Here is a 22,459-nt window from a genome sequence, read left to right on the forward strand (position 1 = left end):
TTGTCAACTGTGCTATGTTGTTCTTAAATTGGTAATTTCCATTCATAAATCACTATTCACAATATGTCTGCATTACTTCAAGGATGGTCCACTACAATACATACGTAAGTTACGGCGTTTTCTATTAAGCGTAAAGAGATTAGACTATGCACAACATCTAAACTGCAACTTTAAAAAACCGTTGGATACACTGCAAAGTGAAACTCTCCGCTCCCCTGTCCCACCGCGCTTGCCAAGGAACTGATGTAAACACAACAGCAGCGCCATCCTCCCAAAACCGCACAGCTATCCTGGTCAGGTAATACCATATCAAAAGACGGATCTTGACAGGACTGAAGGTAAAAACCGGATTGTAAGAGATGACTCAATAAGCTATTCGTAAGAAAACAAATGCTGTTTATGATAGTCTGTTTATCTGACTTTATGCGAGTTAAAATAGTAAAGGCAAAAACACGAACAAAATATCAACTCAGATATTATTATGCAATAATATAGAAGTGAATTCATACGGTATGCGCCCAGTTACGGAAATGAGAATATAAAGCATATGATTAATTTTAGTTGTTTTAATTAGGTGCAGAAACTGTATTGATAATGTTTGATTTTTTAAAATTTTCATATTTTATTATAAACGTCCTTCATTTTCATTAACTATTAAATAAGTTTATTAAACATATATCAGACGAACCTCATTTCGGGGCTGGAAATAGTTTGGAAAAACAAGGCCCCCTTTTTCCCCGTGGCTACAACACTGAGAATAGTAGGCGAGCGAATTAAATAAAAAGCCTCTTTGCAATCTGATTCATATATATATATACCTAGCATCGTAAGAACAGAAAGTAATGGGAAGTTCGTAATATTGTTTTGAAATTGTCTTTAAGTCAGATTCTTCCTTATTCGACAGAAGAAACGCAGACGTTTTTAATTTTTTTCTTCGTTTCACTATCTTACGTATGTACGACCACTTATTCCCTCTTTTCTCCTCTACCAGGGAGATTCAAAAGCATCAGGCGTCTGGTTGGTGTCATAAATTATCGTAACCCAAAACAAACTCGACCCTATCGAGTTGCTTAGGAGATGTTTTTGAGACCTAGACCAAGTATAAGAGTATGTTATTATAAAAATTGATAAGAAAACAATTGGGCTTGTTGTGTAGGAATGTAACTTCTTTTTTACCATAAACAGACTCGTCACTGTCTGGGTTGCTTTCTTTCGTGGTAGCTCGTGTGTTCTCCAAAATTATAGTTGATACAGTACAGAGTTTTCTAAAAAACGAAGTGAAGCTCGAAGACTTATTTTTTGAGTTTACAATTTTTGGAACCCATAATAACAAATTTACAAGACTCAAGTCAGATTCAGACAATGGCAAAATATTAACTGATAAAGACGATAGTGAAATTAGTGAAGAAGACGAGCCTTTATCAGTTCCACTGGAATAAGTTAACAGATAAGTAATTTAGTTGCAATATATACTTATAGAATGCATAGTCAAAATTCTAGATTTTGCTGGAATAATATATTTTGCGTTGTGAATAATGTTGCAAATTTCTGTGTCATAATCTCAACTGGACGAAGAGCGAGAAGGGAAAGGGGAGTCCGCAATCCGGCAACACCGCGCGAAATATCGCACTGCATTGGCTACTACTCGTGATGCTTTACATCTGAAACACACAATAGGTAAGATTGAGGGTAAAGATCTGAAGTGTGAATGTGAAATAGAAACAAGGAAAAACGGCGTAAGAAGAAAAGCGCATTTTATCATTTTTGAATAAGAGATCACGGGAAGGACTCATAAATTTATGTTTGGAGTACTGTACCGTCAGATAAGTAAATTAAATAGATCGTAGACTAGAGTTAGCGTTCTTGCTTTACAATCGGCAGGTTCCGGGTTCAAATCCGGTGACAAGACATCCAGAATTATGTTTTTCCTCAATTCAATCAGACAAATGCCGTAATCATACATTTAAAGGCTTTGGCCAACTTACTTCCACTTTCCTTTCGATTAGTGTTGTCAAATGTAAACTTTAATTCCAGGGAAATTAGCCTTGCACACTATAGCCGAAAGTCTGTAAATCTAAATTCTATTTATACACGATGGCATTTACACTCACTCTGTGTTCATGTGATTATGTACTGCTTACTTGCTATGGGCACATGCACAAAGGAAGAAGGGAACTTAGCTTCCTGCTTTCGATTATCGGAGCCGGCTATATGTGCGAGTATGTGTCGTCTACTGAACATAAACAACGCGTGTGACAGGCAGAAAAACTTGCTAATTACACGAAAGATAACTAACTCGTTGGGGTAAGGAATTTTACCTTCTTGATAGTGCTCAGGATTATATTTACGCATGAGCCAATATGAGCTAAGACTCGGGGCGGCGACAAATTTCTAGGATTATTTTATTTCTTTATTTATTTTTTTATTTTTATTTTTATTTTTTTCACACTCTGGTACTGAAAATTTCAGAAACATATTGTGCACGCACTTACGGATATGGCACGGGATTTTACATTTGTCTTACATATTTTGAACCTCCACTTTCTTCATTTTTTTCAATAAGTTCTTAATTATATTGACAGGGTGAAAATTTTGAATGATCCAGAGCCGCAAAAATGTTAAACATGGCTCTGATACTGCCGCATTAAAGCTCAGAAGGAAAGCAACTGGTATTCATGCAATAAATGAAAATAGAAGATAACAAAGTGAATATCACTTGGTTGAGGAACTGAAAGTAGATGAGAAAAAATCTGTTAAAGGTACCAGAACGAGTTTCAATTACATTCTTGGTAAAGTAGAACATCGTTTAACATATTTTTCAAACAACCCTCTCGTTATAATAGATAGTCACCTGGTCTGAAGAAGAAAGGAAACTATAATAACAAGAATAATAAACATAGTAATAATACAGTCAATTGTAATGTATTTACTCATCTTTCTTCTTCAGTTCTACACTTATCTCTTTCCGGCATTTGTCAAATACATGCCTGTTATAGTAATATTTATTTTTCTTGTACTACACCGCAGGCATATAAAAAATAGCTGCAATTAAGGTTCCAACGTTCATTTTATATCATAGTACACAGACAATCTGTACCGACAACCAGCGAGCAAGAACTAAAGATACATTCCGGCTGACTTATCGGTGCCGGCAAGCCTGAACCTGCTTTATGTGTGTGCTGTTTTATTTACACGAACATGTACTTATTCTCAAAGCTGTCAGGCGCTGGTGAGCGCAGATAATTTGAAAGCAGAAAACCATCATTCTTTGTGTGCGTACCCTATGGATCGAAAACAGTGTGGAGTCTTCCATATTCGTAGCATAGACTTACGCGTTACTATGTCCGATTGGCCATCCGTAGTAACATACCAGAAATGTCTTTTTGGAATGTTGTACGATCGGCCTCCCACTTTGACAAGAATCAAGAATACTTCCGTTGTAAATACTTTCTTTTCTCACCCCCAATAACTTGAACGTCAAGGACTTGTTTTGCCAAAACACCACAAAATCGTTCATTATTTTCTCCATTGTTTTTCTTGTGATTCAAGTATGTGAACCCACACACAAACCACCAAACGCTCCTCCACCATGAAAAATCCTTGTATATCCTGGCATCAGGATTTACTAGACTGGACTTTTCACGCTTTTTTTTTCCTGCCACCAGATAACAACAATGAAGTCAGAAGTGCCAATTGCACTATGAAGGAAAGCGAAACAAAGTATGACTGCCACTTTAATATTAATAACAAATGTATTTATTAACCTTTATAGGATTTGATATTTGTAATGTTATACGATATTGAGTGTAAAGGGACTTCTCGATCACGCTGTATATATATATAAAAAAAATATGTATATATACAGTATGTTCCATCATAACTCCAGAACGCCTGGAGCAATTTCAACAGAAGCATTTAGTTACACATATGACAATCTTAAAAAAATCTGTGGGGCTGTGACAATTCTAGCACCCCTAAGAGCGGGGTGGGAAAGGTGATATAAAAATCGAAAATGACTGATATTAGTATCGAATCCATAGTTTTATTGGTCGCTACGATGAACAGTGATATTCTCAATACAGTTTAAGTCCAAGTTCAGCCCCAATGGCATGGGAGTGGGAGAAGGAAGAAGAGGTGAAAAATAAACGTCTACAATAACAGAGTTAGTGTCGAATCCATAGTTTTAGGGGTCTCTAAGGTGATTGGTGACCTACCCGATGCATTTTAAGAACAAATTGAATCAATAGAATAAACAGAACTCTGTAGAACCTTCTGGAAATTTTCAAAAACAAACATACCTCTGTACAACCTTCTGGATTTTTTTTTTAATTAACAGAACTTTTTGGAACCGTTTAAAAGATTGTGGAAAGAGGAAGGGGAGCAATTTCTATATTTTTTTGACACATTAAAAAATCGACGTTGTCTATTTGTGATTGCATCATGGGAAAACGGCTGACCTGTTTGAAATGAATTTTGAAACATGGTCAGCACCTACTTTAAGCTGGCGTTTCATAATGTCTTTCTGATTAAAGGGTGTATCCTAAGAAACGTTCAAAATTTTACCAAAAATATATTATCTTATGAGTTTTTATCATTACACTTTCATTTAAATGCTAAAGGGGAGAGAATAAAATAATAATAATAATAATAATAATAATAATAATAATAATAATAAAATGACGACTGCAGCTGATTTAATGATGATACGAGGTCCGACAATAAAGTAATAAAAATGTTTTTTTCAGCTGATGCTGGCAACCCTGCAGACTGAAACCGCCGCCAGTGTGCGACCTTGGGCCTGCTCCACAAGCGCAGCACGTGGCACTCATGAAATATTATTCATTGTGGAGTTAGAGATTGAAGAGTGCGGTCGTGTGTTGGATCCCCATCACAACAATGGAAGCACGTAATATTGAGCAGCGCTACCCAATCTCCTGTGTGAAACTTGGTGAGACTGCCGCGGTAACGTACTGGAAGCTTCAGCAGGCCTCTGGAAATGAAAGATTATCAATGGCACAGGTTTATCGTTGGCACAAAATGTTTGCAGAAGAACAAAAATCGAAAATGAACACCGCAGTGGGCGGCCCACAACAACACGAACGGGAGAGAGCACAGACAGGGTGAGGGAACTTGTGCGAGCGGATAGACAATTATCCGTGAAAATGATTGCGAATGAACTGAACATAAATCGAGAAACAATGCGTCTGATATTAACTGAAAATTTGGGAATGCGAAAAAATTGTGCCAAACTGGTTTCGAAAAATCTCTCTCAGCAACAAAAATATGACCAGAGAACTGTGGCGGCTGATTTATTGGACCAAGTGGAATCTAATCCAGATTTACTGAACAGAATTATCACTGGTGATGAAAGTTGGTGTTTTCAATATGATCCCGAAACGAAACGTCAAAGTGCGCAATGGTGTTCGAAAGATTCGCCACGACCAAAGAAAGCGCGCATGTCGAAGTCCAAGGTGAAATGCATGCTTGTGTGCTTTTTGATTCCAAGGGTCCATAAAGAATGGATACCTCCAGGGCAGACAGTAAATCAACATTTTTACATAAAAATTCTCGAAAGACTTCGAAAACGTGTCCGTCATGTTCGTCCAGAGATTGCTGACACCTGGATTCTCCATCACGATAAAGCACCAGCCCATACTGCATTATCTTTTCGGCAGTATTTGGCATCAAAATTCATTACAGTACTATCACACCCTCCTTATTCACCGGACATCGCCCCGTGTGATTTTTTTTTTCTGTTTCCAGGGGAAAGCAGTTTTTAAAGGACACAATTTTAAAGCAGAAACAAACATTCAAACAGATGTAACACGGGCTTTGGCAGGCATTCCAAAAGATGACTTCCAGAGATGCTACCAACAATGGAAACGCCGATGGAGTAAGTTTGTGCAGGCACAAGGGGAGTACTTTGAAGGTGATCACATTGTGGTTAGTTGAAAAAGTAAGTAAAGTTGTTTTTTCCAACAATTCTCATTACTTTGTCAGCCCTCGTAGTTAGACAAAAGATACAAATGTAAGTGTATTACATCAATTTCCTATTGAATGTATGGGAGTTAAAGTCGGAATTGTATGTATACTGACAATAGAATTTGGTGAAAGGTGGTGGTGAGTAATCCATTCAAATATAAACAAATGGTTAATCTGCAAGACATAGGAGTAGTGGAAGTAGCAGTTTGGTTTCGCCAATCTACAAAACTAAAGGAACTTTGAGCCATGAATAAGACAGCAGAAGTTGCAATTTCCAAATTGACCTACATTATACAAACGCACACGCACGTACAGATAAATAAATAATATGATGGCTCTTCATTGGATTATAAAATTCGAGATTCCGCTTCTGGATGTATATTTATATTTATGTTGGTTTTGGGTTTAATTGTGATCTTTGTGGTGAGACTATTTTCAATTCATTATTGTCAATTAATTGCTCATAACTAACTGGGAATGTAGTCACAAATATCTCTTTAATTGCTGTATCATGTCAATCGAAGGAACTTTACACCGGAAATAAATTGACACCTAGTCGTGACATAGTTGAGGCAGTCTACTACAACATTTATTTTTCTCAGGATGGGATGGGCGGGAGCCCTTATTTCAAGATCGGAGCTTCACATAATTTAAATCAGCTCGTGTCTATGCATCCTTTTAGGTAATAGCTCGGTCGATTGATATATGACTATAAGTGCGAGCAAAACACATATCGTAAGTAGGGTGATGGGTTACGCCCTCAAGCGCGATGAACTTAGGTTCATCTCCCAGTTATACATACTAGTAGAAGAAATTCTCTTAGCGAGAAGTCTACAACTACTTAAAGCATTGGCACCCGGACATTAAAGCAAGCTCATCTCCCCCTTTTTGTGGCGAAACACGGCGAGGTATCAAATCCTATTGTATTAATATGACCACAGCTTGGCAAAGACCAAACCAATTCCGCGATCCCTTGGATTCCACAGGAGGTTACTAATTCCGGCCTTGTCTATTTCACATACGTTTAACAATCCGTGCTGAGGTACTACGTACATTTCTCTAGGACTCAATGACCGTGTAGTCACCCATTTGGAGATAAGAAAAGCCTTTTCTCCCCCAACAGGGATGTATTCTTTCTCCTACACTTTCCTTGCTCTACAAAGAAGAACAAGGACAAGCGTAAAAGGAAGTTCTAATCTTTTCCGTAAAGGATACAAACCATCACAAGACATGTAATGTGTAGACTCAAGAGAGTGCGTAGTAGTGATAGTAACTGGGACCGTGTTTATATGAGAAATCTGCAACATAAAGAATGTTACTGATGATATTTCATGATAGACACACAAGCTGTAATCCATGATGATAAAGTTCACAACTAGACTATTGCTTCCTCCCTGATAATATGGTTTCAACCAATATGCTACATACTCATTGACTGTGGCTTACTTTCGACAGAGGGTGTAATGTTCAGGTTTGTTTACATTTAGAGATATTTTAAGAAGACGCTTTATTGACTTAAGTATTCAACAGAGAACAATGCTGGCAAAACCTATTTTTGTATGTATATATTTGTTGATACACGTATTGTTGTAATATTCGCCTAATAGTCAAGTTGGTGTCGAAACAATTTTACTTTTGAATATTTCATTTCATAAAAAGAAAAACAATACTACTGAAGTTACATAAAACTCAAAAACTTACCTCTCTAATGGCTCTCTTCATAGATTCAACTAGTCTACAAAATTCATTTTTCTGAATTTCGTACTCCTTCAATCTTCGTAGAACTGCTGAATCGCTAAGTTGTATATCTCCTGGCTGCACAAAATAAAAAAATATTTCAATATATAATAGCATAAATATTTCTTCCTTTTTAATAAATACACTATCTGGCCATTCGTCACCGGACACCCCTAACTAGTACGTTAATTCGGTTTCAGCAGTCCATCAGTATCGTGTTGGGCCACTTTTCGCCGCAATTACGTGATGCAACCCTTTGAGGAAGACTTTCCACCAACTTGCAATAGGTTTCGACGGGAATCTTGCTCCATTCCTCTTTTAAAGCGGCAAACAACTCTCTTGTGTTTTTTGGGCGGCATGGCCTGGTTCTCAAGCGGCGCTCCGACTTGTCCCAAAGATGCTCAATAGGATTTATATCAGGACATTGGGTTGACCAATCAAGTTTTTACACACCCATGTCCTCGAACCATGTGTTTATAACACCTGCAGTATGACACAGATATGGACCAATACCGAATTGTGTCCACGGTGTCGGTAGCGCATAATTGTCCAAGACCGTTTGGTATGCATCGGCATTCATGTTTCCCGGCATTAAAACAAGAGGACCAAGACCATACCACAAGAAGCACGAGCATACCATGATGCCACCTCTGCCGAATTTCACTGTGGGTATGATACACTTTTGTAAACATCTTTCTCCGGGCATACGCCACACCCACACACGTCAATCGGACCGCCACATCTGGTAGCGCGATTTATCACCCCATAGGACGGATTTCCATGACTCAAGAGTCCAATGGCAGCGTTCGTTGCACCACTGTAACCGACGGGTAGCATTGCGGGCTGTGATAAGCGGCTTGTGAACTGCAGCAGGACCATGGAAACCAAGTGTGATGATCTCCAGGCGGACAATACGATCACTTGCAACATTACCGAAAGCAGATCGAAACTCCTGTGCCACCATCTGTAGCGACGCCTTCCGATTTGACTTCACCACACGTTTCAAGCTTCGATGGTCACGATCTGTTAATATTGTCGGTTTAGTTGGTCTGGGTCGGCATGTCATGACCCCCTCCCGCTTCCACTTCACGATAACATTGCTCACTGTCGATCGGGATATCTGAAATTTGTTGGAAGTCGCACAGGTCGAATGCCCAAACCTGTGAACTCCAATGATCATCTCTCTTTCCGCTTCTCCAAGTTCGCGTCGTCTGTCCATATTGTCTGCTGTAGCTAATGTGAGTATATTCTCCAGCGGCAACACCTTTTATAGCTAGTGTCACGTGCACAGACGATCCCAAGCACTTTTGGAGGAGTGTCCGGTGACGAATGGCCAGATAGTGTACATCTAACATATAGGTCAAGTATCATGCTAGGTCTAATGTGTTACTAATTAAACTTCTGAAAATACTATACTTTTCATCTACATTTATATATAAAAGTTTAAATGATAATAATTATTATATTATTCAAATTATTATTATTATTATTATTATTAAGTATTCTGCCTGTCAACAGGTCCTCGGACTAATATTTTTTTTAAAATTTTTTAAACAGCTTTTTGTTTTATTCCCAATATTTTCTTTTCCCGTTTTTCAAATCATCAATCAGTTGTGTTCCTATTCTTCCCACTTCCGGGTTTTCTTTCACCTTTCCCTCTATGGTGTTATGAAGACAATTTCTTTGCAACATATATCTAATACAATTGCCTTCCTACCAAGGATGCTAACTAAAAGCGCCCTTTTCTTTCCTACCAGTGCAGTGTCAAAACATCTTCAACTGTTACTCTTTCCGTTCATTTAATCTTCTCCATCTTCCTCCAACACCACATTTCGAAGCTCTCTAAATATTTCTTCTCTATCTTCCGTAATGTCCAAGTGTGCGAACCATACAATACAATACTTCTTAGCACTTGACCACCTTCTTTCTTAATCCAATGTGAAGCCTGATAGTTACGAGTGCTGTATTTTCTGTTGACTACCTCTTCGGCTACTGCAATTCTAATAAATGTGTTAAAAATAACTTTTTAAGCTTAAAGAAGCGTAAGAAAACAATAAACCACCGAAAAAAACATCAATCAAATAAACCTAAGCCCTTGTCAATTTTATTTCCTTTGAGACAAGCCTTTTATTATAGTAGCTGCAGCCAAGTAATATTGATGACTAAAGCTGATGGAACAGATGTTTGTGAAGTCCATTTCTGAAAGCAGTCCCGAAAGTGGTTTGATATTGCCGTTGGTCTAGCGAGAAACATATGTCTTTCATCTAGGAATGAAGCTTCCACTAAGTCTATGCCACTTAGGCAGGATCTCTAAGTGATTACCGCTCTGATTTTCACCGGCAAGTACTTCGATGATTGAATGAAGTGCATCAAGTGCTAGGGTGTATTCTAAAAATTCCCAGAAACTTTTCAAGATTCAGCTAGGATGAATTGATTGGTTTCTATTGCTACTTTTTTTTTAAAAAAATTTCATATACTTCTCTAGTTGTGATAAGGAGTGGTAAATTGTTTTGTGAATTTGTAATTTTGGCAAAGAAAGAAAAAAAGTAAAGGCAAGTGTCTTGGTCTCTTCGTATTCGTTTCTTACATCTACATCTAGGTTATCTAACACTAAAATACATTTTCTTTCATTGAAAGTGAATTAGCCAAACAATTTAATTGCGTTAAATGTCAAATACAATTTGTATTACGTTGTCCGATCAAACATTCGTAAGCATTTATTTCAATACATAATAAACAGGAAATTCTACAAAACTGAAATCTACGTATGCTTACAAGTAGTGCAACGGTGTAGCTACCAAGTTGTTCTAGAGGAAAAGCGGCATGACTTTTCAGGGGAGAGACAAGCTTTTTTTTATATAGCAAAAGCAAACCGAAGTCTTCTTTCAGTTTTATATCTTGCGCACTAAGTTAAGCAAATGCGAGTTACAAATTGGAATAATTTCAGTCGTTTTAATTATTTAACTTGTTGACATGATTCTTCGTATTCTATTATAAACATTCTTCATTTATTGTGTTATACAAGTTTATTAAACATTGAAAGACGAACGTCATGTTGGTGGTGGTGGGGGATGTTTGGGGAGATCGAGCCTCCATTTGTTCGATGTGGCTACACCCTTGAGTGTTCATTACTGTCGATGATGTGCTGCCGCAGTTCTTCGATAACACTATGACATCAAAGATGCCACACCCAATTCCAACGTCACTGATGTGTTGAATAGTGGCTTTCAGCCCATCAAAATTGACGTTGCTCATAAACTCTTTCAGAGTGTCAGCGTGCTTTTCGAACTGCTAACACCATGCTATTGATAGTGGCGGACACTTTTCATAAGCATACTGATATTTCAATTTTGTATCATTTCCTTTTTATTATGTGTTGAAGTAAATACTTACTTACAATCGACTTCAACAACCTAATACTTGGTAATGACACAAGTTGGGGAATAAAAAGTTCAAATAACTGCGAGAAAAGGCAAAATTAACGTTATATGATTTTAATATCTTTTTTAAAAAATACTATCTGTCCCTGTAGTCTATCATCTATTCTACCTCTGTCTTGTAATGTATCTCCCTAAAGAAATAGGATTCAATAGCGCACCGAACCATTTAGTTGATATTTGAAGTGCACACGGAGATAAAACTTTGGACTGGTGATTTGTAAAACTTTAAAACAAACACAGCTACTTGATTCACTGATATTCAAGCTAAATACAGGAAAACCTTGCATAATGCTATTAAATGCTTCCAGGAACCGTCAGCGCTATGCAAAACCACGTTATTAGAGGTGTATTTACAATGTGCGTATAGTGATTTTGTCATTACTCAATGTTTATTTGTTCCCCTTGAGTCTTGCTCACTTAAGTGTTACAATACAATGACTTTTAAAACCAGGAAATTCGATGAAAAAATTAATGAAGGATGAAAAAATAAGCATAGAAATAATGTGTACTTCTGGAAAGATTATTATTAAAACTTCAGTGTTATCCCTTCACTATTACAAATTATTTTTTAAGGTAGAATAAAAGCCACTTGTACAGGAGACAAAATGATTGACCATTGAGAACTTTAATCCTAAATCTTATAATTGAGTGTTATGGGAAGTGGCGAAGCGTACTATGAGGCTCTGAACCCGGGGCTACCCTGTTTTCTAACGTGTATACACACACACACACACACACACACACATATATATATATATATATATATATATATATATATATATATATATATATATATATATATATATATATATATATATATACAGGTTGAGTCAAAAGTCCTTGGACACCTGCGTAAGTTTGAAAATCGACGGGAAAAGTAAAAAGTGATGATGGAAACAGAGGTTTGATGAGGGGCCGCATCTTTTGGAGTGTATGCCATTCATGGCTGCCATATTGAAATCCGCCATTTTGGATACAAGTCAATTTTTTAAAATGGGAAGGAGGTGTATGACACATCAAATAACACTCGCTTGAGCTCAGAAATTTAGTGGTGTAATTTGTTTTTTTTTTTTTATCTTGTACAGTTTAGAAGTTATTAATGTTCAAAGGTGGGAAATTGCCTTGATACTAACCCAGTTCTCTCTCTGTTCCAGGTGATCTAAAATGGGTCTGACACGTGAACAGAAGATCGATATCATCCTTATATCAGGGGAACGCAGCTACCGAACAATAGCAGCTGACTACAACAGACGGCACCCAGACAGAGAACCGGTATCGCACAGCACGGTGGCTCACGTGATCACCAAATTCCGGGAGACGGGCTCTGTTCAAGATAGGGCACGTAGTAGGCGACCAAAGACTGCCATCAATGAGGAAACTGCAACGGCGGTTGTTGCGTCGTTTGTGAAAAGTCGTAAACGAAGTACCCCTCGTGTGTCCCTAGCATGTGCAATAAGCCAATCCCCGTTGTCCGGATATTGCACGCCAATCAGTGGCATCCTTACAAGCTGCACGTGCAACATAAACTGAACGAGGATGACCCTGATCGCCGGTTGGAGTTCTGCATGTGGGATACTGAACAACACGAAGTGGATCCTTCGTTTGCCAAGGGCATACTGTTCAGCGACGAGGCGTATTTCACTTTGAACGGGGAGGTTAATCGACATAATTGTCGATACTGGTGTGACGCAAATCCGAACTGGGTTGACCCGAGTCGAGAACATAGTCCAGCGAAGGTGATGGTGTGGTGTGTGGACACCCGCATCATTGGGCCATTTTTCATTTACAACACCTTAACTGCACCACAGTATCTGATGCTGCTGCAGGACCTTGTGTTCCCTGCCACACTGAACGCGGACGGCATTTTCCCATCTTATTTTCAGCACGATGGAGCCCCTCTACACTATAAACTTGGTGTCCGTGAATGATTGGATGAACAACTGCCAGGGAAGTGGGTTGGTCACCGTGGTCCCGTGGAGTGGCCGCCCAGATCCCCTGATTTAACGCCCCTTGATTTTTATCTACGGGGACATCTTAAGCAGATAGTGTATACTGAGACAATCCGTGATTTGAGACACCTGGAGGAACGCATCCAACAAGCCTGTGACGAAATTTCAGGAAACAATCTCATCCGTGTGCAGTCAGAGTGGTTGCGGCGACTACAGTTGTGCATTGCACGGGATGGACAACACGTAGAACATGTGTTGTAGCATTCAGTATCAAGGTAATTTCCCACCTTTGAACATTAATAACTTCTAAACTGTGCAAGAAAAAAAAAGAAAACAAATTACACCACTAAATTCCTGAACTCAATCGAGTGTTATTTGATGTGTCATACACCCCCTTCCCATTTGAAAAAAAAATGACTTGAATCCAAAATGGCGGATTTCAATATGGCGGCCATGAATGATATACACTCCAAAAGTTGCGGCCTCTCATCAAACCTCTGTTCCCATCATCACATGTTACTTTTCCCGTCGATTTTGAAACTTATGCAGGTGTCCAAGGACTTTTGACTCACCCTTTGGTTTCTTGTAAAATAAAGTCAATACTTCAAAATTTAATTTTTTTGGTAACAAAATAGTAGGTTGGAAACACTGGGATACCCTTCCGTTTGAGCCTCACCAGCTCGCTAGACAGGCTTATGGGCTATGCTGCTCAGGGAGCAAACTATTATCGCTGGGGATTGCACGCATTCTTGGGAAGGTGCGAAGGCTCGCCTCAGGAAGATTAGTTTTAGCGTTGAAGGCATCTTTCAATGCTAATATGTTATAAAATGATTTCTTTAACACAGAGTAAGAAGTTTCTATGTAGAATTATGTATTTCTATTACTGATAACTTGTTTAATTTAGGTATATACTCCCAGGAGTTATTCAGATCAGCTGTTTTTTTTTTTACCTACATGCGGCCTGGTCCATAATAGCTTGTAGAGTATAAGTCTATTACATTCAACACCGTTTCCTCCCACTTTCTTCATTCCACCATTTCATTCATTTCTCATCATCACCGTCTCCTTTAGCCTAGCTGGCATAATCGTGGGACGTAAAAAAGATTTCCTTTCATTTCATTTTCAAAACGAGTTGTTGCTATACATGTTGCAAGTGTCCAATCGCTGGAAACACCCTGCCGCCGGAAGCTGTATTAGGTACAATATACGAAGTGACCAATTCCGGTACCGACATTTGAATTTTAAACATCTGAATTGACAAACCAATTGCTAATACATATATAAATAAACCGTGTTGTTTCGACTCCGTGTTAAACACGGCATTCCTGTACTAATGGCTGTAAATGTACAAATACTTACTTCTGGAACACTTTCCGCTGGCTCACTGGGTGCTTCTGTAGCTTCTGACTCCTAAGAAAGAAGAACAGAAAACAAAATCATTATTGTCGTTAAATGTCAAGTAAACATTTAAAAATAAATATGAAAAGTTTTTCCACGTGGAAAACTCCAACTACTATAAAAAAACATAGATTTTAATTTTAATTCGTAACCTGTAAGTTTATTTTTCTCCTTGTAAATTAATTTAATTTGTATTTCCTGTCTAACCAGCACGCTGCTGCGTCATGTCTTGTAGGGACACGAGTTTCTAGCACTAAGAATTTGAAAATTTTACGTTTCGTTTTTCATATTTCGCGTTTTGTCGCATTTTTCAAATAAAACTTCGCATTTTGTAGCTCTTGTGGAAAAGACATTCCCTGACATTTTTACAATTGTTCCTTCTATTCATAGATCACTACAGAAATAAGTTATTAATTACCTAAAATCAACATACACTAAATATTTCACTTATAGAAAATTATATCTATCTATCTATCTATCTATCTATATATATATATATATATATATATATATATATATATATATATATATATATATATGAAACTGAAGAAAAATCAGTAACTACACTTCCTATGAGTAGGAAAGTTTCGCTGTCTTCTGAAAACATACGCATAAGTTGCATTTAAACATTAAACATAAGCATGTTACATGTTTCTACATTTTTTCCTTCATTATTGTATGTTTGTCGCTTATCACCAGTCCATACTTGAATAAATAAAAATAATAATAAAAACTCACAATTGACAATACTTGTTGGAAGCCATACATATGTAAGTGCATTTACAACAAACTTCACACAATCATCATTCGGAACTCCCCATCCAGCTGCGATGGTGATAGCTAACGCGCAACACGTTCTCTATAGCCGTGCCCGAATCACCCAAAATGCACCGTTCATGCCACGTTCTACCGTTTCGTCAGCGGAAATCTATGTTTTTAAATTAATGAAAACGTATTTTTAAAATTTGGCGTTATTTCGCGTATTGTTAGAAATTTCGCGCAAAACTGCCAATCTCACGTTTTATCGCGCAACGGAAACCAATGAAAATACACAGAATATCATAAAACGTCAAGAAACTGAAAATTACTTAATACTGGCGCATTTCGTTTTATCGCGCCCTGCGAAAAACCTGTGCCTCTACTTATAGGGAACACACTCTTGGGAAAGAATGAAGCATGAATGGTTCCAGTTTTTAAGTACATCCATTCCGGTACTTCTCTAGTACATTGTAAACCGATCAGAATGTTTTCCTAATCAAAATTAACATATACCAACCAAATTCTAAATCCCATTGCTAGACTTCTGACCACTATTTCTCTCTGCCAGTTACTGCATAACTTCCACATTTTACAGTACAAGAGCAAAAATTTTTATATGCAGTTTCAATATAACGTACAGTACTTTACTTCTATGTATATTGACATTATTCTTATAACAGCAAAAATCAACTAATCCCGAAATGGACAGAAAGGGAGAGCCAATCTTTGGAATTTTGAATTCTTGGTCTGACAGAAACAAATCCCTAATTTCAAGAAAATGTTAAAATTACTCGTAGATAAAGATAATACATTATATTGAGGTCTGGTGTAGTTCATGATTATTTCTTGACCCAATATAACCAAACTTAAAACAGTATACAACTTATTTATTTAAAAACGAGAAATTGGCGCATATTGGTAATGATTAGTAATGATAAGTAATAATAAGTGCAAAACTTATTATTAATTTGTATACAACTTAAATACCAGACTTACAAGCGCCTACTTTTTGAGTACAGTAGTGGAGGGAAAATGCCATTACTCAGTGGCTAGTGAACTTATCGGTGGCAATTTTATACCAAGAACCAACAAAAGCATATAGCTTATAAGAAATATCATTTCATTATCTTTGCGTATGTGGAAAATCTATTATAAATTAAATATTTACCAATTAAGAGAATTTTTTGATTGTGCAACATGCAGTCAAAAAATTAGTTTTATTACTAAAAGGCATAGGAGTTTCCTCCTTTTTGCTTTATAATGAATATAAAAGTGCTTGAAAGTTCTATTAAACAAAAATACTGGCATTCAAATGTCTAGAAGCCTATAATTAGTTGCGTTTTAAGGGTCTGCTCAAAAAGTATGAGGCAAAAAAATTGGAAACACACTTCTAATCAGAAAAATTGTTTGAGGAATTGAGATCAAATTGTAGATATGAGTAGAAGGGATAGAGTGCTACGTGATAGGGATGTGTAAACATCACGGTGGCCATCTTGGATTTAGTTTGAAAATATTCAATTGGAAGGGGATTAAGTGACGTATCGTTCTAGTCTGGTTTCTTTTCAAAAATCAAATGTAAAACTTTTTTTTTTTTTTTGTTTACCTATGGTTACTTGTATATGAACTTTTTTTTTAAGTAGAAAAATGTTAGTTTAAAACTGTTTTGTACTTTAAATCCCCTTTCTTAGATGTTTAAAATTCTGAAGAGAAAAATTAACATTTCGAAAATATTTCCTAATTAGCGGTCTCACTAAGCCAGGGTTCACACTGACTTTAAAAGTCAGGAAAAATTAAACTGATTCAGGAAAAGACTAAAAAATGCTTCGAAATAAGCCGAAAGTCAGTAAATTCTGAAGAAGTGTCGTTTTTTTTTTTTTTTCACAAATGCAAGCTATGAAAAACAATTCAAAGAATCAAAGTAAAATCAAAAAGGATATGATAAGGAAAAGGATGAAAAAGAAAATTATTATCTAGAAATATCGATAAAAGGGGTAAATAAAGAGGCTTAAGGTGGGTGAAAAGTGGGAAAACTTGGAAGCTTTGAAATAAGAGCAAATTGAATTTTAAAAATATGAAATGCTACAGAAGAAAAAATAAGAGATTTGTTGGCTGTAGATAATCAAAGAGAAGACCACATTATGATATTTGTTTATTTGTTTATGTTTATGAGTGCATTCAGAATGCTGAGATGTTAAAGCTATTGTTAGTGTATAGTTATTGGTTGCTACTAGAGTTTTATTAGTCTAGTGGTTAGAGCGTTGCATTTATGTTCGCGTGGTCTCGGGTTCGATTCCCGGCCGGTGCATTCCCAATTTTCGGCGTCCACCCAGCGTCGTGAGGCAAACTGGGGAGTCACGTTACGGCCACTAGGTCTAGAAAGCTCTCGATGCGCTGGTTAGCGATAAAGGCGACGCGACGCGTTAACCACGTGTTCGTCCCTAGGCTAGACGTAGTTTCACCAATCACTAACAGATGGCGTGGAGGGGCTCAAGCCCACAAATCGGGTCGTTACACCAAGTGTTTCTTTTCTAGAGTTTTATTGTATTCTACATATAGGAAGTTTGTATCGTAAGTATTTACAGTAAGAAAGCAAGTTTATACTGTACTTCAAATATGCGGAGAGCGCTGAAGGCTATGGAGATTGTGAAGACCGGTTTACAACGAACTCTTTTTTTTCTAAACCTACCCATAATGATGTGCACATTGTGTCGTAGGTCAGGGAAAAGTTATTAGTAATGAATATTCAGGGAAAGGTTTGAAAATCAACCTCAGAATTTAAGTGTGATCCATGTTAGTACTACTAGAATAAATAAAAAAAAAAAAAAAGAAATATTTCAGTTTAACGCCCTACGAAGTACGAACTAACTAAAATAAAAACGCATTCCAAGCTTTACAAACAAAGACGACCTGAATCTATAATCGAATTGAAATACTACTACTACTACTACTACTACTACTACTAAAAAAATCTACAGGGTGCCCCACAAAAAAGCAGGAAATTTATTGTAAATTCTGTAATATGAGGTGGACACACATATTTTTATTTATATTTTACTGACACTGTCACTTGAATGTTCATAATCAATGCAAGTGCTCAAAATGATTCCCTTTAGCTTCCATACAGCGGCGTAGACGTTGTAACCAATTTCCGGTGGCATCCTGGATAGTTTGAAGTGTAACGTTGTTCCAGGCGTCTGTCAGTACAGCTTCAGGCCATCAATGTTTGCGATGTCTATCATGTGTTCTTCAACCTTCCGTAGCAGTATACCTCAAACGCAATAATCCATCACGTTGAGATCTGGAATTTTAGACGGCCAGTCGTTAGGTTCGATGAAGTCAGGAGTATTAATTCTTATCCATGTCACAGTATCGATTGCTGTATAGGCCTTCGCACCGCCATGTCCATTCGTGATCACCCATAACTGTGTTAATGTCTTGGAACATCTGGGTGCACATACGTAATATGCACAATGAAACAGCACAAAACTATACAACTGCACGTAACACACATATTATTGCACATACAATCGCTCTTATTGTAGAAAATCCAAATTTCCTGCTTTTTGTGGGACACGCTACACACACACACACACACACATATATATATATATATATATATATATATATATATATATATATATATATATATATATATATATATATATATATATAGGGTGAGTCAAAATAAGTGTTATAAGCCACTATCTCGCAAACTATACATTAAATAAGAAAAATGTTAAGAGTCAATATACAATACAAAGGGGCCTAAAAATGAGTCAAACACGAGGTTCACCATGCCCCCCATTTTGGGGAATGAGGTGTACGTGAAATTTTCAAATGGGAACGTAGGTCGAAACCTCATTCGAAACAGCTTGGAAAATTGAACAATTTTTGTAGGAAACGATTTTTGATATGGGGCACCGTTTTCAAGATGGCCCTCCAAAATGGTCTTGTATCAGATAAAATTTCCAGTACTTATAAATCAGAAACGGCTGAGTAGAAAAAGATGAAACAAAAAATGAAAAAGGAAAACGCCATAGGCAACGTGGAATGGTGTTGTCGCAGTGTCCCGAGGGCCCCCACCATGGGGCCCCGGGACCAACTTGAAAATTTCAAATGGGAATATAGGTCGAGTGATACCTAGTTTGATAGATCGTGGGAAACCAAACAGCTTAGTACAAAATTTGTTTTGATTTCGGGTAAGCCTGTTTCAAAATGGCCGCTGAAAATGGTTCCTCATTCAGATACAAAGCGCAGTTTTTAAACTGAGTGTGACAAGCCAATATCCAGCGAATTATATATCAAATAAGAAATATGTTTAGAGTCAATGTACAATACAGCCAGGCCTAAAAATTGGGTGAAATATGATGTATCAAGCTGTTTGAACTGCTTGTATTAAGCTGTATTAAGCTGTTACATTGACGCTGTTTGGTAATTTTGTATTAAGCTGTTTGGTATTTCACAACCTATCAAAGAAGGCGCTCGCCTTATGTTGCCATTTGAAAATTCCACGTACACCTCTCCCTCCAAAATGGGGGGCGGGGGAACCTCGTGTTTAACCCATATTTTAGGCCGTCTGTGTTGTACATTGACTCTTAACACTTTTCTTATATGATTAGGGGCACGAGTTTTTCGCTTTAAGAATTTGAAAATTTCGCGTTTCGCTTTTCATATTTCGCATTTTGTCGCATTTTCCAAACAAAGTTTCGGATTTTGTAGCTCTTGTGGAAACCATATTCCCTGACATTTACTTTTGTTCCCTTTATTCATAGATCACTACTAAACTAAATCATTAATTACAAACAAAGGTGACAGTGCGTTCAGTTTAGCGCCAGTGCCGATGACAAGACAGGCAATATGTTTTATGCAGTTGACCTGGAGTAGCAGAAGACAGAAGGTGTCTGCAATTATGCCATTGGCCAGCTAATTAAAACTGCTCCTCCCCATCCAGCTGCGATGGTGATAGCTAAACCAACATGTTTTCTATACCGGTCCGAATCACCCAAAATGCACCGTTCATGCCACGTTCTACCGTTCTGTCAGCGGAAAACCGGTTTTTAAATTAATGAAAACATATTTTTAAAATTTCACTTTATTTCGCGTATTGATAAAAATTTCGCGCAAAACTGCCAATTTCGCATTTTATCGCGCAACGGAAACCAATGGAAATATACACAGAATATCATAAAACGTCAAGAAACTGAAAATTACTTAATTATGACACATTTCGTTTTATCACGCATTGCGAAAAACTCGTGCTTCTATATATGATGCATATTTCGAGGGATATTGGCGTGTAACACTCAATTTGAACACTGCGCTTTGTACCTGAGTGTGGAACCATTTTCGGAAGCCATTTTGAAATAAGCTTGCCCGAAATTAAAACAAATTTTGTACTAAGCTATTTGGCTTTGCACAATCTATCAAACAAGGTATCATTCAACCTATATTCCCATTTGAAATTTTCAAGTTGGTCCCGGGGCCCCATGATGGGGACCCTGGAGACACCGCAACAATACCATTCCACGTTGCCTATGACTTTTTCTTTTTCATTTTTTGTTCCACCATTTTCTACTCACCGTTGCTGATTTATTAGTACTAGAAATTTTATCTGATACAGGACCATCTTGGGAGCCATCTTGAAAACCGTGCCCCATATCAAAAATTGCTTCCTACAAAAATTTTTCAATTTTCAAGCTCTTTCGAACGAGGTATCACTCGACCTATGTTCCCATTTGAAAATTTCACGTACACCCTCCTCCTCCCAAAATGGGGAGCGTGGGGAACCTCGTGTTTGATTCATTCCTTAGGCCGCTCTGTATTGTACATTGACTCTTAATATTTTTCTTATTTGATGTATAGTTTGCGAGATATTGGCTTGTACCACTTATTTTGACTCACCTTGTGTATATAGGGTAAACCTGAAAAATGTGCACAAACTCCGGGAGGTTATTCGTTACATCAAAAGAAGACAAACAGTCGTCTTGCATGTTGTCAAATTCCGCGTTGTGCAGGAGTGACAAGAGCGACAGGACACGACAGTCTAATCCTGACAATTGGACCGGAGCAGAAAGATGTGCACAAACTGTCTCTGTCTGCGCAACTGCCTAATGTACCATTTTGCTGATATTCATAGTCACATTTAACTAGTTTTGATGTCACTTCCCGCAATTTGTGCATATCTTCTGTTCCATTTCAATTATCAGGATTCGATTGTCGATTCTAAGTTGGCACCCCTGTCACTCGTACACGACGCGAAATTTGCACAACATGCAACAGGACCTTTCTTCTTCTTTTTTATGTCACGAATCACCTCCCAGAGTTCGTGAACATCTTTCACGTTCACCCTGTATATGTATATACATATGCGTTTAAAAAGTGGACTGGGACACGATGTACACTCATGTCCAAAATGATTATCGCATATTTATAACTGTCTTCTTGTAAGAATATAATTTGATAATGATTTTGCAGGGTACTTTTAATACTGATACTATGTGTATAATCGGGAAATGTATATTTGTGATAAATTTCATAGGAAAACAATTATAAATACGAAAATTAGAATGAGTAAAACAAAATTTGCAAAATGGATAAGAAAGTTTTATTGTTCTTATTTACTGCTCTTTTGACATGAAATTTGACACATACATCTCTTTGCCGATTATACACATAGTAACATTATAAGAAATACCGGGCGAATTCGTTATCAAATTGTATTCCTACAACAACATATTTATAGACATGCGACAATAATTTTGGACATGAGTGTACCTTAAACATATACAATATACAGTTCCACACCAATGACATTTTAGGAAACGTTCGTTGCTAAATGCTAAACTCTGGCGGAAAAAATTGCCACTGTAGCAGTACACTATTCCAAATCCTTTCATGATAGATTTAGTGACATGAGCGATTAGGTTACATATAGGAACATAAGTAGGTGTCTTCTTTCTCCAGTGGTGGCCAATTTTATGAAATGATCAAGCAGCGTCATGGAATTAACTTTCACATTACCTTTCTCCATATACTTAGAGATCACAAATCCAAAAAACGAGCAACAGTCATAAACGCATGCGATGAATGAGTCTGTAGTGATGTATGACATCGCACACATAGTTTGCTGTTCACAAGAAAAAAGGAAAACAATGCTAAAGTTTTCATCTGAACTGATTTTCTTTGCTCCAATGG

The 22,459-nt window shown here is 37.3% G+C and overlaps 1 protein-coding gene across 3 annotated transcripts in view; it reads right to left on the minus strand.

Annotated features, from left to right (window-relative positions):
* Positions 1-22,459, minus strand: part of LOC145690204 (uncharacterized) — a 300,212-nt gene that overhangs the window by 217,323 nt on the left and 60,430 nt on the right. For all 3 annotated transcript variants that reach the window (XM_081764867.1, XM_081764866.1, XM_081764868.1), the window contains 2 exons: positions 14,468-14,518; positions 7,684-7,797 (listed from right to left, as the gene is read on the minus strand). In XM_081764867.1, the coding sequence (XP_081620993.1) occupies positions 7,684-7,797; positions 14,468-14,518 (165 nt within the window). The remainder of the gene's footprint in view (positions 1-7,683; positions 7,798-14,467; positions 14,519-22,459) is intronic.

Source organism: Thermobia domestica, chromosome 7 (assembly GCF_964235325.1).
Source record: "Thermobia domestica chromosome 7, izTheDome1.hap1.1, whole genome shotgun sequence".
Lineage (NCBI taxonomy): Eukaryota > Metazoa > Arthropoda > Insecta > Zygentoma > Lepismatidae > Thermobia > Thermobia domestica.